This window comes from Glycine soja, chromosome 12 (genome assembly GCF_004193775.1).
Source record: "Glycine soja cultivar W05 chromosome 12, ASM419377v2, whole genome shotgun sequence".
Taxonomy (NCBI): domain Eukaryota; kingdom Viridiplantae; phylum Streptophyta; class Magnoliopsida; order Fabales; family Fabaceae; genus Glycine; species Glycine soja.
In genome coordinates, this window is record NC_041013.1 from 17,386,684 (window position 1) to 17,406,291 (window position 19,608).

General features: G+C 33.6%; 1 protein-coding gene and 1 pseudogene across 1 annotated transcript; one reads left to right on the forward strand and one right to left on the reverse strand.

Annotated features, from left to right (window-relative positions):
- LOC114378833 lies at positions 1–15,344 on the reverse strand. Its single transcript, XM_028337436.1, has 14 exons — positions 14,011–15,344; positions 13,772–13,894; positions 13,339–13,484; positions 13,050–13,260; positions 12,662–12,899; positions 12,416–12,566; positions 12,030–12,332; positions 1,990–3,301; positions 1,751–1,873; positions 1,316–1,461; positions 1,027–1,237; positions 639–876; positions 390–540; positions 1–306 (listed from the first exon to the last, which is right to left on the reverse strand). Exons 1-14 carry the CDS (start codon positions 15,314–15,316, stop codon positions 1–3), a joined length of 4,965 nt encoding a protein of 1,654 aa, XP_028193237.1. The 5' UTR covers positions 15,317–15,344.
- Positions 15,345–17,350: 2,006 nt separating this feature from the next.
- On the forward strand, positions 17,351–19,018 carry LOC114378834 (annotated as a pseudogene).
- Positions 19,019–19,608: the final 590 nt, after the last annotated feature.

Below are 19,608 nucleotides of genomic sequence, written 5' to 3' on the forward strand. Positions count from 1 at the left end.
TCACCGGCCATTTAACGAGGTAATGGTTAATTCTTCATTCGAAGACATATGATTAGGAATTGTGCTTAAATTTCCTTCATCTGAAAACCTCCTTGGAAAGAAACCAGGCTCTTTTGGCTCAATCAGGTCCGTCTCACTCCCTAACATTTGAATTACCAAGGTCATAGATGGCCTATCCTCTGGGTATTGTTGCACACACAAGAGACTAACATGGATGCATCGCAGTACTTCTGGAATGACACACGAGTCCTTTATGCTTGAGTCAATCAACTGTAAAACATTTTGCTCTTTCCAAAGTGTCCATGCCTGAGCATAAAGGAGGAAAGAAAGAGTTAATTATACATGTTTAAACTCAACATAGATAAACAATGAGTTATTTGAGCGCTTACATAACCAACAAGGTTAAGTGTCTGGTTTCCATGACAGAGAGCTCTATTTTTGTTACCACATATAATCTCCAACAACAAAATACCAAAGCTAAAAACGTCAGATTTGATTGAAAATAGCCCATCAACAGCATACTCTGGGGCCATGTATCCACTGGAAGAAAAATTAGAGAAAAAAAAATTCAGATCACACAAGTTGAATAAATAAATAAACTGATGAATGTGCTGCAGTATAGTTAGTCAAACACTCACTAAGTCCCAACAACTCTATTTGTGTTTCCTTCAGTTTGGTCTCCTCCAAAAGCTCTAGCCATTCCAAAATCTGATATTTTTGGATTTAACTTTTCATCAAGTAAAACGTTACTTGCTTTGAGATCTCTATGGATAATCCTTAATCGAGAATCTTGATGAAGATACAGAAGTCCTCGAGCTATTCCAAATATTATGTGGAAGCGTCGAGGCCAATCCAGAAATTTACCCTTTATTTTATCTGTGTTTTTACAAAGCAAGCTATTCATTCAATATAAGATATTCAAGATTAAAGAGCCGCTAATTGTGACTGGAATTAAAAAGCAAAACAAACAAACAAACATGCAAGTCCACTTAATCGAATTATGAAATCATTCTTCATATTACGTACCAAAAATAAAGGAGTCTAGGCTTCCATTAACCATGTATTCATATACTAGTATTTTTTCTTGTCGTTTAATGCAAAAACCAAGAAGCTTTACAAGATTTCGGTGTTGAAGCTTTGCAATCAATTTTACTTCTGTTACGAACTCCGTTATTCCTTGCCCAGAACTGCTTGAAAGTCTCTTCACAGCAATTTCTTGTCCATCGGCTAATTTTCCCTGTGTGATTGGATTAATATGAGTAGATGTTTTCAAAGCAATTTCGTTTTTGTGATAGGTGCTTAAATTTTAAATTACCTTGTATACAGGTCCAAAACCACCATGTCCAATTTTACTATTTGACGAGAAATTGTAAGTGGCAGCAGTGATTGTTAGCAGATCAAACAATGGCAGATCCAGATCTTTTAGCTGTCTCTCGATGTTCTCTTTTGTCTTGAAGTTATCTGGACAGTGGAACAAATTACTTGAGCATTCAATGATATTATGATAAGTTAGAACGGGTTAGAACTAGTTTTAAATATAGAAATATACAATATTCAATTAGAGACGAAAACATCAAACATATTGTGTGAACTCAATTTCATTAATTTGTAGCGAGTTGAGACTCCTTTTATTAAACCCATGAGATTCATTGCAATGTTAAAATGCCACCTGGCCTTAAATTCTCCAACCCATATATATAGAAAGGAACTGTCATGACTTTAGTGGCAGGAATATGGGTGAACAGTTTACCAGCAATGCTCCTTCGGACTCTGTATATGACAAAAATGCAAAATGAAAGTATCCCACTGATTCCAGCAATTGTTGTAGCAATTATTATCTTCACGCTGTTGTGTCCATGTTCTTCTTGGTTGACTATGATCAAACATAAAAGCATGAAATTAATTCTCAGATCTAAACAATTATCTTGTATTTTGCTACAAAATAATTATGGAAGTATTGAGGAAAAAGATTTGTAATAAATTCTTTACTGGACTCCTTAGCAGGCATCCGGATATATAGATCTTGCTCGCCAGTTGGATACTGTCTGATGTCAATTAGATCGCCAAACCAAAGGACACAACCACTACCTCCTCCTCTTATGTCTGAATTAGCAAAGGCCATGCAAGAGCAATTATTGAAGCATTTAAGTCTGCATTCCTCTAAATTAATATTCTCATCCAGCCAAGTATATGTAGTATCTGGTACCTTAAGTCCTACATATTTAACAAAGTGATCCATGTAGTCGATTTCTTCGCAGCTTAATGGTTTAGGTCGGACACATCCTTGGCTCCAATCCATTGAGCTCCATTCTTGTGGTGACTTTGGTTTGAATCCTTCTAAACAATTGCAAGCAGGCGCGTCTGTAATCCTGCAATTCGCGTTGGCTCCACAGACTGCATACACATCACAGTAATCTCTTGGGGTAGTTTCATAAATCAGCAACTTTTGCCTGACCTCCGACCATACTTGGGTTCGGATGTCAGACATGGTTTCATTTATGTTGACTATCATGACGATAGAACTATTCTTGATGAGGCTAAACGAGTAGAACATCTCAACCTTATTGGAGGCGTAAATGAGATCATTTGTAGTGACATACTTGAACTCATACAGCGGATTTAGAGTTCGGTTTGATGATCCACTGAAATGAAGTCCATTCCATGGTCCAGTGCGGTAGTACTTGTGTGTTCCATTCATCAGATAAAACTCAGGATAATTATGGAGCATTAGACCCCAAGAGAAATCTCCAGCAGATGGATCATCAGGACTCTTCCAAGACGTTAGTTTGCGTTCCAGACCGGTTCTGAGGTCCCATCCCAACTTCATTCCGGGCAAAAGTGTATCTGAAGGATAGTCAAAGCTTTGCCACGAGTACGTTTCTGGATCTGTGTCTCCCTCATTTCTTACCACAAAATTTCCAGTGTCTAAGAGCTCTGCTACTGGATTCTGTGCTTCTTCTTTATAGTTAGCAGACCAAACAACGGAGTCATTTTGTCTGAGCTCAAGATTGCCTGTGGTGCTCAATGTTAAGATGCCTGAGGAATCATTGATAGGGTTTTCCCGGTTTAAAACCCAAACAGCTCTATCACTAGTAATATTTTTATACCAAATCCCCAGGTAACGCTTTGTGGATTTTCCCGGGCTGAAAAAACCAAGCTCAAAAACTCCACTGTTGGACACCAAGGTCTCACCGTCTGTGACATACTGTGACACACTGAGGGTAGCTGCCGAAATTTTGAGAGATGGAACGAGCATATAAGAAACAATAAAAATCAAGAAAGAAAAAATTTCCATTGGATACTACTGATACTGATTCAGCTAACCGTGTCATCATCTATAAGTGTGCACAATTCAAGATGAGCGGAGACTGTTCCTCGTTCCCATTTAGTCAAATGTACCTACATCAAGATTCTTATATTTTTATAAAAATTAATTTAGTTCTTAAACGAAAAAATATGTTAATTTAGTCGTTCCTAATTTTTTAAACTATGATAATTTTTTAAAAAAGAAAGACTAAATCTACATTTTTTTTAGATTTAAAGACATTTTATATAAAAAATAAAACTTTGATCACATTTGATTAAAAATATAAAGACTAAATTCGTATTTTTTTATAATTTAATTTATACTTGCAAAGTATCTTACCCATGGAAAAACACTATGTTACTGTCTTGATCAACCACATCAGCCATGTTTAAGTCAGTCAAAGTCAACACGTCGCGGGTGCTAAAATATTTTACTTTTCATAGCTTTTGTATGCTGAACGGGTCATTTTGCAATGTGTCATGTATAGATTGATTAGGTGCCGGACTTTATAATAACCTGTGATTTAAATTTTATTGCTAATGTGACAGTACGAATACAATGACATTAATTTTTAGTATATGATAGATGATAGAAATTAAAGTTTTTACTCCACGTAGTTGTACTTGTATATTCAAACTTCAAATTTTGCATTATTTTTTTAGTAAAATATGTTTATTATTTGATATATCTTAATAAAATTATTTTTCATTTGTGAGTGAATACATACTTATTAGAGTTATAGAAGGTAATTTGATAATAAATGAGCTCATATATGAAATAAGTTATATTTATTTAATAATAATTTATTAGTTGATCAATAATTTATATTTTTGTAATTATTTAAATTTAATATATGACAGGTCATCAGTAGTTACTCTGTCCAGCACGCCAACGCTGAAATTGGAGGTTGATTTGGACTTTGGTGAGTGGAAGAAAAAAACATGTGCATTTACTTTGGAATTGAGTCGTGTTATGAATATTGCAATGTGCGGTTTTGGGTTTTTGGTGACCTAGGATTTGAAGGTGTGAAAGAGAAAGGGAGGAGATGTTTTTTTCGTGATTTTAATTTTTAAAATAATATAAAATATTGATAATTTTTAGTCATCATTATTTTAAAATTAAAAAATTAACAAAACATTAATATTTTTAACAAAAAATTAGAAAAGAAAATCAAATTAAAATATTTTTGAAAATATTAAAAATCAAAATAAGACATTTTAAATTCAATGTAACAGAACAAAATACACCAAAATAAAATTAAACTTCAAAGAAATGATCGGATTTGTACCTCACTCCAGTCCCCCCTCCAAAAAAAAAAAAAGAGTAAAATTGTGCGTGACAATTGTTTGGTATTAAGAGATGGGACATTGTGTTTTTGCTTCGTGATCCAGTGGCTATGAATTAAGCTTTATTAGGAACGGTTGATTGAGTGACAAAAAATAACAGATTTAAATAACTTAGAATTGGCATAAACAGTTGAGAAAAGTCCTGAAGAATTTAAAAGGAGTCAAGATACGGTAAGTGCAGTATGGATTATGGAAACTAAACGTAAATTTAACTAGGAATTTCAATTTGTTTTTGCATGATTGAAGAACATGGTGAAAGAACTCTATGCAAACATCCTATAGTTCTCAAAGATGATGTAGAAAAGTTTGCTTTAGATTGGAACCATAGAAGATAAGAGTTATTTTTAAACCACGGTTGAGAATATTACTCGTCTATCATTCTACTCATATCTAGGTGTTTAAGAAATGAACCCGAGAATTTTGACTAGTACACAAGTAGTGATATAACGTGGGTGGGTCTTACTTTTAAAAAATTAATAGAAAGTTTAAATATACAGGTACGGCAATGGAGTAAAGACTTTGATTGTCTATCAAATGCTCTACGAAAATAATGTCATTGTATTCCTACCGTCAACCCTAGAGAAAAGTTTAAATTATGCTGTACTATTACGTTAGATATGATTCCAATCAAACAGTAGAGAGATTCTACAAGATAGAGAAAATTGTCACTTGTCATGTGGTGATTGGCTAGAACATGGCTGATGTGGTGCTCCTTGTCATTAATTACACTGGCACTATGTTAGATTTGCACGTCATCTAGTGGTTGTGGTAATAAAATTTGAGGGATATATCAAAAGAAAAATCCAAACATATTTAAGGGATAAAAAAAATTGAAAGTATTTGAGGGACCACTTAAATGGCCCAACGGAATTTTAGGGACAAAATACAAAAAGTTCAAGAAAAATCATGACTCAATAAAAAAAATTATTAGGAACCTAAGATAAAATTTGACAATTTTTCAACGAATAAAAATATATTAACTGAAAAAAAATTATATCAAAGAAAAATCATGTGTTGCTAAACGCGTGTGTAGGTTGACTAAGTGGGAAGGAACATCCTATAATATGCGTTTATGAAGTACGATTGACTTACCTGAAAATGTTTTTCGTCTTGATTATTGTTGGTTACATGTTTGTTCCTTCTCTAAAAATTTCCGCAGTTATCGTCAGCGTGTCACAGTCAATCAGTGACGACAAGACCTTAGAGTTCACCATAGGAATGTTTGATCTTGATTTTGTTTAATATTCTTTACCCCAGCATACATATAATCAAGAAAAATATATTAAAAATTTAGAATTTAATTAAACCAATTTTATTTAAATTACTTAATCCAATTCACATGATTAAAAGAATCACATTCATTTCACTATCAATTAAAACTTATTAATAATATTTTTGACTCAAAATAAAATCGTTCAAGTTTACAAAAGAACTCAAATTAAGTAATATAATAAATTAAAGTAAAATACATGTTTAGAACATCATGCAATTAAAACATAAACTCATGTCTTAATGTCACATTTTATCAGAGCATTGTGTCTCAATATCCTCTAACACGAGATTTTTTAAAGTCATTCACCCAGTAATCTGCTCCCATGAACACAAGATTCAAGATCATCATAAGATTCAAACACAAATAACACGTAAGGAGTGAGTTATCATATTTCTAAATAAAATACACATAAACAAACACAAGCAAAATACATTATAAATATATTTATCACATAACTTAACTTAATACAATTCACGTAAGGAGTGTGTTATTGTCACAGGATGTTCGAAAGAAGGCACGTGCCATTCAGAAAGAAAACACTACCCCTCACATGTTGTTTCATGGGGGATTTTGATTTTCAAGAAAAAAAGTTGATGGAGGAGAACCAAAAGAAACAATTGGAAGAAGCAGCCCAATCCAGGAGCACTAACACTGTTATTTATCCTCCATCTCCCATTAGATGACACATGAAGTGGATGATGACCCGCACAAAAAAATCAGGTTAAATGACGTTGGAGGCAGTATAGGAAATTACAGGTGTGATTGTAAGTGACTATCATTTGTTAGTGGTCAATTTTTATAATAATTGTTGGATGTGTAAACCAAATTTGTTTAATCTGTTGACTACAGGATTCCTTGGAAGAGCAGACCCTACAGGGAAGCTTTGTTGCCTAGGGACGTTAGGATGTACTAACAGTTGCTATTGGGCAACTAGAGCACCCTGGTTGTGTTCGTGATGCTAGAGTCGGTGTCACGATCAAAAACTACTTTGGACTAGCTTCAAGGGGCTCCCACACCTCTTCATCTATGGCTGCTAAAGATCTAGAGTAGCTGACACAAAAGATTAGAGACCAGCTAGAAGAGTCAATCACACAAAAAGTGACTTAACAATTAATGATATTCTTCAGCTAGATGCAGTCGCAGATACAATCACAGGAACTCGCACAACCTCTTGAGGCTGAGGTTAGTTATTCTGCCACTCGTGTTAGCACAAAGGAAAGTTGTGTCAATCCCTCAGGGCATGACCCAAAAATGGGAGACTCGGACAAATGTGAGTTGTATGTCAATGGCAGTCCTCCTCGACTTATTGCTCTTGGAAGAGTTTATGAAGGGTCGATGACTGCCCACAATGTTCCTTTGGGCGATGATCAAGTGAAGGTCAGCGTTAAGAAAGTTTGAGATGCTGATGCTTGCATTCCTATACCCATTCAAGAGGTTCGGTTAATGGGACAGACACTTAACAACTTCCTTGCTTGGTCGACACATCTTGTAAAGCCTTTTTCAGAATAGGTATTTCATTTTGTGTTTTTTTCATAATTACTAATAAAGGATTTGTTACAAAGCAAGTTTTGACTGTCATTCGCTTAATTTTTATTAATTATGTAGGATAAATAGGTAGTTAAAGGACTGTCGAAACCTGTAGATATGTAAAATCCTAACGTTGATCCCCTCTACCCGATGACATTGACCATCCCGCAACTTTTTCTCAAGCCGTTGCAGGTGTCGTGGGATTCTAGCGTGTTTGGGGATTATAATGATAACTTCTCATTGTACATAAAGCATGAAGAGTTTTTTGAAAAAGCTCACAATGGTCAATGTCTGAGCATCTTTGTTACACAATTAGGGATTATGTAAGTCACTTTACATTATTGTATATTACCTAACAAATTGTTTTATATTCGTGCATAATTTACTATATTTTAACAGGGACTGAGACAACTATACGAGCGGGAAATGCCGATGTGTATGGATTCCTCGAGCCATAGTTTGTACAAAGATATTGGCAATCACAATTTGAATTAGAAGAATATATTAAGAAATTAATGGATGTATAATTCATAAAGAGATGTGTACCTAGGAGCCTACTTGAATGGGTAAGTTAAATTGAACAAATCAATTTAAATCATGCATGCTTTATAATAACTTAATATTCTCCAATGCAGTGCACATTGGCAAATGGTCTCATTTTGGCTAAGGACAATGTTGTCATCTGTTTTGTTCCTTGCAGAATAGGCCCGACAACTACTTCAAATAAATTATTAATAGGTCAGTTGTATTTGGTAATACATTTAATTTATGATTACAATTTGACATCAATATTTTGATTGTATAATACGCATGCATGTTTCTTTTAATTAATCAGTTCTTTGTAGGGATTCAACGACAGTTAATGAAGTATATCCAAGGTTACTACGAGATGGATTGTAGTTAAAGTAAGTAATTTATTCAACGACAATCAAGGATGTAAATCCAAGGTTATTGCTATAAGGATTGTAGTTACAGTAAGTCATTTACATAATGTTTCATGTCTAAAAAATTAAATTTTATTATGCTTCTTTAACTTTGAATATCTAATTATCCTATTCAATTTAGTATAATAAGCAAAAAGGAAATACTGAGTGCGGGTGCTACGTAATGCATTGGGAGTCAACAATAGTCCTAGGAGGTTTCAAGGATAAATGGAAAACGGTAATTGTTTACTTCAAAACTAATTTAGTTTCTTACAATTGTTATTATTTACATTTATATATTAACTTATGTTTTATTATATCATGCAATATTTTACTGGTTAAAGATCATTGGAACCAGAGAAAAGGAAGACAATTCACATTAAATGGACAATATATTATCAAGTGAAAATCAAACACTAGGAGTTTAAGTAATTTTAGAATTGTAGAGTAGTTATTATGTTAATTTACATTATGTTACAAATGATTTTATATATTGACTTTTATTTTTCTTATAATTCAGTGTCAATATTCAATTATATATTATGAACAAAATTTAAATTGCTTCATAAAAATTGTATGGTCTGGTTCTACTTTTCAATTTGCAGGTCAATCAAGATAATTACAAAAATAGACAGAATATTAAAAAAAATATAAAAAATAACATTTTAGAAAAATTGATGTTGTCCGTCAAACACAACATTGGTTTGTTGGAAAACTGATGTTTTTGGGGGCTTCTATTTACAAATAAAACCCCCAAAATTTTTACCTTAATGCCATCATCACCAATTTAATGGAAAAAACCAAATTAATTTATTTTTTTTTGGAATTTGAGGATTAAATTTAACCTTTTAATAATTCGGGAACAAAATTGATAATTAAATCCTATAAAAAACTCAGCAATTTCAAATCATATAACAATCTATAATTACACGAGAATATATAATGAAAAACAAACTTTATATTTTAATCATAATAGATGGTTGCATATATATATATATATATATATATATATAAACATTTCAAATGAAAACACAGTTAATCGTCATTTTTTTTATATAATCAACACATAATAATGAATATATAACAAATAGCATCTTTGTACATATAATTGAATATATAATATTAACTTCTCTTGCCTAGTCTAGGACTGTGTTTGTTTATATAAACTTTTTATTATACAAATTAAAATTAAAATATGTTTTTGGTACTTCATATATTAATGAATTTTATGTTTATTTTCTAATAAATTTGTTTTTTTCATGATAAAATGGACTAATAACAAATTAACTAAAACAATAATTTTGTTTTTGTTTTTTGATATTTTTTTAATCCCTATTAAATGAACTGATTTTGTTTTGGATCTCTAATAAAATAATTTTATTTTTGGTCCCCGAATACATGGACTAATAACAAATGAATAAAATTTATTAGAGAGAAAAAATAAAATTTACTAATTTATGATGTAATAAAAAAATCAAGTATAAAAAATAAAATTGTTGTTTTACTAGGGACTATACACAAAGAATTTTTTTTTATTAAAAAACAAACACAATAATCAGGTATTTATTAGGGGTCAAAATTATATTTTAACTTAAAATGAATAATATAAAATCATATTGCTTATGGATTTTCTCCATTTTGGTAGAGAGAACACCAGAAGAAGTGGAAGATCTGGATCTCTCGTTGTGTAATCTGCAAGCAATTGATATTGCCTCAAATGACTTCTCAGAGGACATTAGCTTGGAGAAGGTGGTTTTGGACCTGTATATTAGGTAGTTAGTTTTGTCTTTCTACGTTTACCTTTTGCTGCGAAGTATATTGGGTAATTCATTACTATTTGAGTATTATTATTACAAGAGAAAAGCAACAAGACAAGTAATAATATTCTGCATAGCATTTAGTAACCAATAGATACAGGGAAAATTTGCTGATGGATAACAAATAGCTGTGAAGAGACTTTCAGGCTTCTCGGGTCAAGGAAGGACTGAGTTCATAAATGAAGTAAAACTAATTGCAAAACCGAAATCTTGTAAAGCTTCTTGGTTGTTGCGTTCAGGGATAAGAACAAATACTTGTTTATGAATATGGCCAACAGCTGCCTAGACTTCCTCAATTTTGGTATTGAATATCGAAAACAAAAGTTTATATTTGGTTGGACTAGAATTTTATTACTTCAATGATATATGAACATCATATTTAGCTTCTATATGTAATTGTTGACCGACATCTTTGCTTTGAATAAACCAGATGACAAAAGGTAAATTATTAGATTGACCTCAGCAGTTTCACATAATTCGTGGAGTTGCTCAGGGGTTCACGTATTGATGTGGGTTTATTCTCTGATTTTGAGGACAGAGGGCCTCCTAAAGAAAAGGGAAACAAGAGGCGAATAATAGACTTAATTTCTCATTACCCTTCCAACGGATTTACAGAGATATATAAGCATCGGCACTTGCGTTCCTATCAGCTAAGAAACAGAATATAAATCCAAGAGCATCGTAACAGAAATCTAACAGTTCCCTTCCAGAATCTAGCTGAGTCACTCCATTCTAATTTGAACCATAACAAAAGTGCCTATTTGTAAGTTTCTAAATATATATCAATTACCATATTATTATTATTTTACATATAGATTACTAACTTAAGCTAATGTTGTAGTGGGTACATGGCACCAGAATAAGTTGTCGACGAGTTGTTTTAGGTGAAATTTGATGTCTTTAGCTTTGGCTTTTTATTGTTGGACGTGATACGTGGCAAGAGAAATATTATTTATGCCAAATTGAAGCATAACAAATAATTTTGATTTTGTGATTCAGGCATGGAGAATGTGGAAAGCGTACAGAGCTTTAGAATTGATTGACTCCAACTTGGGGGACTCATACGTTGTATCAGAGGTATTCGGCTGCATGCATGTTAGTCTCTTGTGTGCGCAGCAGCACCCAGATCATAGGCCTACCATGGACTCTGATTTTAATGTTAGGAGGGAAATGGAATTGGTTGAGCCTAAAGAACCAGATTTCATTTCAGAAAATGTTTCAAGTGGATTGGGTTTGCGTACAAAACACACGTATCAGAGTTTAACCAGCCAAATGGCCATTTCCTTATTAGATAAACGTTGAAAATCAGTTTGTGAAATAAATTAAGTAAATCATATATGGCATGCACTTTATTATTCCTAACTTGAAAGGTGAGTGAGCTTGGTTCATAACAAGGAAATTCTATTACTTTAAGATGTATTGCTATATTTTATGAATTATTTTATACTTTATATGGCATGTACTGTATTACCCAAACAGACCCTTACTCCTTAACATTAATAAAAACTAAGGTCATGGAAGGTCTATTCTTTCAGTACTGTCCCACCATTAAGAGACTAACATAGAATTTGTGGCGAAGGTCCTCCCATGTAGTAATGGACTCCGCTTGAAGAATGCAGAGTGAAGCATCTACCACGACATGAATCAGTCTTTTTCCCAAGAAAAAAGATAATATCACTTTTAAAACCTTTTGTGACCAAATTTTTATACGTAACTATCCAAATTCATCAAAACAACTGAACAGGTTTGAAACCAAAATCCTTTGGTACTATTTAATGTACTTGCAAGGCAAATTGAGCTTAAGTGTAATATATTCAAACGATTCAATAATTTTCACCGGCCATTTAACGAGGTAATGGTTAATTCTTCATTCGAAGACATATGATTTGGAATTGTGCTTAAATTTCCTTCATCTGAAATCCTCCTTGGAAAGAAACCAGGCTCTTTTGGCTCCATCAGTTCCGTCTCACTCCCTAACATTTGAATTACGAAGGTCATAGATGGCCTATCCTCTGGGTATTGTTGCACACACAAGAGACTAACATGGATGCATCGCAGTACTTCTGGAATGACACACGAATCCTTTATGCTTGAGTCAATCAACAGTAAAACATTTTGCTCTTTCCAAAGTGTCCATGCCTGAGCATAAAGGAGGAAAGAAAGAGTTAATTATACATGTTTAAACTCAACATAGATAAACAATGAGTTATTTGAGCGCTTACATAACCAACAAGGTTAAGTGTCTGGTTTCCATGACAGAGAGCTCTATTTTTGTTACCACATATAATCTCCAACAACATAATACCAAAGCTAAAAACGTCAGATTTGATTGAAAATAGCCCATCAACAGCATACTCTGGGGCCATGTATCCACTGGAAGAAAAATTAGAGAAAAAAAATTCAGATCACACAATTTGAATAAATAAATATTGATGAATGTGCTGCAGTATAGTTAGTCAAACACTCACTAAGTCCCAACAACTCTATTTGTGTTTCCTTCAGTTTGGTCTCCTCCAAAAGCTCTAGCCATTCCAAAATCTGATATTTTTGGATTTAACTTTTCATCAAGTAAAACGTTACTTGCTTTGAGATCTCTATGGATAATCCTTAATCGAGAATCTTGATGAAGATACAGAAGTCCTCGAGCTATTCCAAATATTATGTGGAAGCGTCGAGGCCAATCCAGAAATTTACCCTTTATTTTATCTGTGATTTTACAAAGCAAGCTATTCATTCAATATAAGATATTCAAGATTAAAGAGCCGCTAATTGTGACTGGAATTAAAAAGCAAAACAAACAAACAAACATGCAAGTCCACTTAATCGAATTATGAAAGCATTCTTCATATTACGTACCAAAAATAAAGGAGTCTAGGCTTCCATTAACCATGTATTCATATACTAGTATTTTTTCTTGTCGTTTAATGCAAAAACCAAGAAGCTTTACAAGATTTCGGTGTTGAAGCTTTGCAATCAATTTTACTTCTGTTACGAACTCCGTTATTCCTTGCCCAGAACTGCTTGAAAGTCTCTTCACAGCAATTTCTTGTCCATCGGCCAATTTTCCCTGTGTGATTGGATTAATATGAGTAGATGTTTTCAAAGCAATTTCGTTTTTGTGATAGGTGCTTAAATTTTAAATTACCTTGTATACAGGTCCAAAAGCACCATGTCCAATTTTACTATTTGACGAGAAATTGTAAGTGGCAGTAGTGATTGTCAGCAGATCAAACAATGGCAGATCCAGATCTTTTAGCTGTCTCTCGATGTTCTCTTTTGTCTTGAACTTATCTGGACAGCGGAACAAATTACTTGAGCATTCAATGATATTATGATAAGTTAGAACGGGTTAGAACTGGTTTTAAATATAGAAATATACAATATTCAATTAGAGACGAAAACATCAAACATATTGTGTGAACTCAATTTCATTAATTTGTAGCGAGTTCAGACTCCTTTTATTCAACCCATGAGATTCATTGCAATGTTAAAATGCCACCTGGCCTTAAATTCTCCAACCCATATATATAAAGGAACTGTCATGACTTTAGTGGCAGGAATATGGGTGAACAGTTTACCAGCAATGCTCCTTCGGACTCTGTATATGACAAAAATGCAAAATGAAAGTATCCCACTGATTCCAGCAATTGTTGTAGCAATTATTATCTTCACGCTGTTGTGTCCATGTTCTTGTTGGTTGACTATGATCAAACATAAAAGCATGAAATTAATTCTCAGATTTAAACAATTATCTTGTATTTTGCTACAAAATAATTATGGAAGTATTGAGGAAAAAGATTTCTAATAAATTCTTTACTGGACTCCATAGCAGGCATCCGGATATATAGATCTTGCTCGCCAGTTGGATACTGTCTGATGTCAATTAGATCGCCAAACCAAAGGACACAACCACTACCTCCTCCTCTTATGTCTGAATTAGAAAAGGCCATGCAAGAGCAATTATTGAAGCATTTAATTCTGCATTCCTCTAAATTAATATTCTCATCCAGCCAAGTATATGTAGTATCTGGTACCTTAAGTCCTACATATTTAACAAAGTGATCCATGTAGTCGATTTCTTCGCAGCTTAATGGTTTAGGTCGGACACATCCTTGACTCCAATCCATTGAGGGGATCCATTCTTGTGGTGGCTTTGGTTTGAATCCTTTTAAACATTGGCAAACAGGTGGTTCTGTAATCCTGCAATTTGCGTTGGGTCCACAGACGGCATACACATCACAGTAATCTCCTGGGGTAGTTTCATAAATCACCCATATTTGCCCGTCCTCCGACCATACTTGGGTTTGGATTTGAGATAGGGTTTCATTTATGTTGACTATCATGACGATAGAACTATTCTTGAGGCTAAACGAGTAGAACATCTCAACCTTATTGGAGGCGTAAATGAGATCATTTGTAGTGACATACTTGAACTCATACAGCGGATTTAGAGTTCGGTTTGATGATCCACTGAAATGAAGTCCATTCCATGGTCCAGTGCGGTAGTACTTGTGTGTTCCAATCATCAGATAAAACTCAGGATAATTATGGAGCATTAGACCCCAAGAGAAATCTCCAGCAGATGGATCATCAGGACTCTTCCAAGACGTTAGTTTGCGTTCCAGACCGGTTCTGAGGTCCCATCCCAACTTCATTCCGGGCAAAAGTGTATCTGAAGGATAGTCAAAGCTTTGCCACGAGTACGTTTCTGGATCTGTGTCTCCCTCATTTCTTACCACAAAATTTCCAGTGTCTAAGAGCTCTGCTACTGGATTCTGTGCTTGTTTTTTATAGTTAGTAGACCAAACAACGGAGTCATTTTGTCTGAGCTCAAGATTGCCTGTGGTGCTGAATGTTAAGATGCCTGAGGAATCATTGATAGGGTTTTCCCGGTTTGCAACCCAAACAGCTCTATCACTAGTAATATTTTTATACCAAATCCCCAGGTAACGCTTTGTGGATTTTCCCGGGCTGAAAAAACCAAGCTCAAAAACTCCACTGTTGGACACCAAGGTCTCACCGTCTGTGACATACTGTGACACATCGAGGGTAGCTGCGGAAATTTTGAGAGATGGAACGAGCATATAAGAAACAATAAAAATCACGACAGAAAAAATTTCCATTGGATACTACTGATACTGATTCAGCTAACCGTGCCATTATCTATAAGCGCGCACAATACAAGATGAGCCGAGACTGTTCCTCGTTTCCACTTAGTCAAATGTACCTACGTCAAGATTCTTATATTTTAAATAAATTAATTTAGTTCGTAAACTAAAAAATATGTTAATTTAGTCGGTCCTAATTTTGTAAACTATGATATTTTTTTTAAAAAAAGAAGACTAAATCTACATTTTTTTTAGATTTAAAGACTCATTTTATAAAGAAAAATAAAAACTTTGATCACATTTGATTAAAGATATGAAGACTAAATACGCATTTTTTAATAATTTTATTTATACATGCAAAGTAGCTTACCCATGGAAAAAAATCATTTTACTGTCTTCATGTTTAAGTCAGTCAACACATCACGGGTGCTAAAATATTTTACTTTTCATAGCTTTTGTATATATGCTGAACGGGGCTATTTTGCAACGTGTCATGTATAGATTGATTAGGATCGTGCCTGACTTTATAATAACCTATGATTTATAATTTATAGCTTATCTGACAGTACGAATACAGTGACATTAATTTTTAGTATATGATAGATGATAGAAATCAAAGTCTTTACTCCATTTAGTTGTACTTGTATATTCAAATTTCAAACTTTGTATTATTTTTTTGTTAATATGTTTGTCTTCTTTGACGTATTTTAACAAAATTATATTTTTTTTAGTGAACGCATACTTATTAGAATCGTAGAACGTGATTTAATAATAAATGAGTTCGTTTAGGAAGTAGGTTTTGTTCATTTAACATTAACATATTAGTCCATTAATAATCATTAATAATGTACACTATTGTAATCATCAAAATCTAAGATATATATAACAGGTTACCAGTGATCAATAAACCGCCTAGACTTAACAACAGAAAGCACGGAAAGCATGCCAAGGCTGAAATTCGAGGTTGATTTGGACTTTGGTGAGTGGAAGAAAAAACATGTGCATTTACTTTGGAGTTTAGTTGTGTTCTGGTTGATGCGTGGTACTGTTTTGGGTTCTTGGTGACCTGAGGATTTGAAGGTGTTGAAGAGAAAGGGAGATGTTTTTTTTTCCAGTGGTTTTTAATTTTAACAATAAAATAAAAATAATGATAATTTTTAGCAGTTAATATTTTAAATTGATTATTTTAAAATAAAAAAATTAACAGAACACTAATATTTTTAACCAAAAATTAACAAAAAAGATCAAATTAAAATATTTTTTAAACATAAAAAAATGAGGCATTATAAATTTAATGTACCAAAACAAAATAATAATAAAACATCATATATCAAACCTTAAATAAATGATCAGATTTGTACCTCACCCCAGTCCCTCTCCAAGAAAAAAAACGTGCCAGTAGTTTGGTTTTAAGAGATGGGGACATTGTGTTTTTTCTTCGTGATCCAGTGGCTATGAATTAAACTTCATTAGGAACCGTTGATTGAGTGAGCAAAAAAGATCGAACAGATTTAAATAACTTAGAATTGCAAGTGCAGTATGGATTATGGAAACTAAACGTAAATTTAACTAGGAACTTCATTTTGTTTTTGCATGATCGAAGAACATGGTGAAAGAACTTTATGCAATCATCCTATAGTTCTCAAAGATGATGTAGAAAAGTTTGCTTTAGATTGGAACTACAGAAGGTAATAGTTATTTTTAAACCACGGTTGAAAATACTTGTCTATCATTCTACTCATATCTTGGTGTTTTAGCAATGAACCCGAGAATTTTGACAAGTCCACAAGTAGTGATATAACGTGGGTGGGTCTTACTTTTAAAAAATTAATAGAAACTTTGAATATACAAGTACAGCAATGGAGTAAAGACTTTAATTGTCTATCAAATGCTACGAAAATAATGTCATTGTATTCCTACCGTCAACCTAGAGAAAATTTTAAATTCTGCTGTTCTATTACGTCCGATATAACTCCAATCAAACAGTAGTGAGAGATTCTACAAAATAGTGAAAATTTTGTCACCAGTCAAGTAGTGATTGGCTGGAACATGGCTGATGTGGTGCTCCTTGTCATTACACTGGCACTATGTTAAATTTGCACGTCATCTAGTGGTTGTGGTAATAAAATTTGAGGGATCAAAAGAAAAATCCAAACATATTTAAGGGATAAAAAGTTTTGAAAGTATTTGGGGGACCACTTAAACGACCCAACGGAATTTTAGGAACAAATTACAAAAAATTCAAGAAAAATCATGACTCAATACAAAAGTTATTAGGAACCTAAAGCAAAATTATACAATTTTTGAACGACTAAAATTATATTAACTGAAAAAAAAAATATACCAAAGAAAAATCATGTGTTACTAAACGCGTGTGTGGGTTGACTAAGTGCGAAGGAACATCTTGTATTATGCGTTTATGAAGTATGATACACTTGGCTGAATCCATATTATCTGTGTCCAAATAACCTGTCATTCAATGGGAAATTTTTCGTCTAGATTATTGTTGGTTACATGTTTGTTCCTTCTCTAAAAATTTCCGCAGCTATCCTCCATGTGTAATAGTCTATCAGTGACGGCAAGACCTTAGAGTCCACCACTGGAGTGATTGAGCTTGGTTTCTTCATCCCTGGAAATTCCAACAAACGTTACCTGGGGATTTGGTATAAAAATATTCCTACTGATAGAGTTGTTTGGGTTGCAAACGGCGCAAACCCGATCAACGATTCCTCAGGCATCTTAAACATTCCCCAGGACATGAAATCTTGAACTCAGACAAAATGATTCTGTGGTTTAATTTGGTCAACAAGCAATAAAAAAACAAGCACAAAATCCAGTGGCAGAGCTCTTGGACAATGGCAATTTTGTGGTAAGAAATGAGGAAGAAACAGACCCAGATGCGTACGTGTGGCAAAGCTTTGACTATCCTTCTGATACACTTTTGACAGGGATGAAGTTGGGATGGGACCTCCGAACCGGTATGGAACAGAAAATAACGTCTTGGAGGAGTCCAGATAATCCATCCCCAGGAGATTTTTCTTGGGATCTGATGCTCTACAATTATCCAGAGTTTTATCTGATGAACGGAACACAAAAGTTCTACCGCATCGGACCATGGAATGAACTTCATTTTAGTGGCGTATCAAATCAAAACTCAAATTGGTTATACGAATTGAAGCACGTTTCCAATAAGGATGACATGTTCTACTCGTATACCCTCAAGAATAATTCAGAACCGTGAGAATCAAAATAATCAATTCCAGTTTCCGAAACCATGAATGGAAGAGGACAAACCAAATTGGAAAGATTTATATAACTACCCCGGGTGACTACTGTGATATTTATGGGCTATGTGGAGCCTACGGTAATTGTAGCATTACAGACTCTAGAGTATGCCAATGTTTAAAAGGATTCAATCCAAAGTCACCACAAGAATCAAGTCAAGGATGCGTCCGCAATAAACCGTTAACCTGCAAAGACAACTACAAAGATGGGTTATGCAGACCTGAAAATACCAGATACTACACAAACTTGGCTGGATGAGAATATTGATTAAGATGAATGCAGAATAAATTGCTTGATTAATTTCTCTTCATGGCTTATACCAATTCATACATAAAAGGAGGTAGTGGATGTGTTTTTTGGTTTGTTGAACTAATTGACATGAAAGAGTTTCAAACTGGCGGGCAAAGATCTTTTATTAATCTTTTTCCTTAATACTTCTGTAACCCTTACTATTTTGGAAAACCCAAGACCATTCTTTAAATCGGAGATTAAATTTCATGTTTATTGTTTGTTTGATCTACATCAACAATGAAGAGGCTCTACACAACAAAAGCGTGACGATCGATAATAACGGCCACCACAGTTGCTGCAAGTACTGGGATACTTTTGTTATGCATTTTTGTCGTATACAGAGTCCAAAGGATAATTGCTGGTAAATTACTCAACCATGGTATTTTTGTCACTAAAATCATGGCAGCTCTTCTCTATATATATCTCTTTTATATATTGAAAATTGGAAATACTTCAATACTGTGAAGCACTCTTATAGTGTAGTCTACCTAAACAGCAAAATTGAATCCCAATGGCTTTTTAACATTCTCATGGATTTAATGATCCGAGTTTCAACTCCCTAGATATTAAATAAATTGAGTTCACACAATCTATTTTCTATCTCCTTCTATGATAGAATATTGCATATTAATACATTTAAATCACTTCCAATCCGTTCTTATGTTTTTTTTTTTTTTTGTAACAATCCCTTTTAATGTTTTTGAGATATTCTGTAGGAGTGCAGAACGGGA

Coding starts and splice junctions, on each gene's coding strand:
- LOC114378833 (XM_028337436.1), bottom strand. CDS start 15,316: ATGGAAATTTTTTCTGTCGTGATTTTTATTGTTTCTTATATGCTCGTT. Junction 13,261..13,338: donor CTTTTGGACCTGTATACAAG/GTAATTTAAAAT, acceptor CCAATCACACAG/GGAAAATTGGCCGATGGACA. Junction 12,900..13,049: donor CCTAGACTCCTTTATTTTTG/GTACGTAATATG, acceptor GTAAAATCACAG/ATAAAATAAAGGGTAAATTT.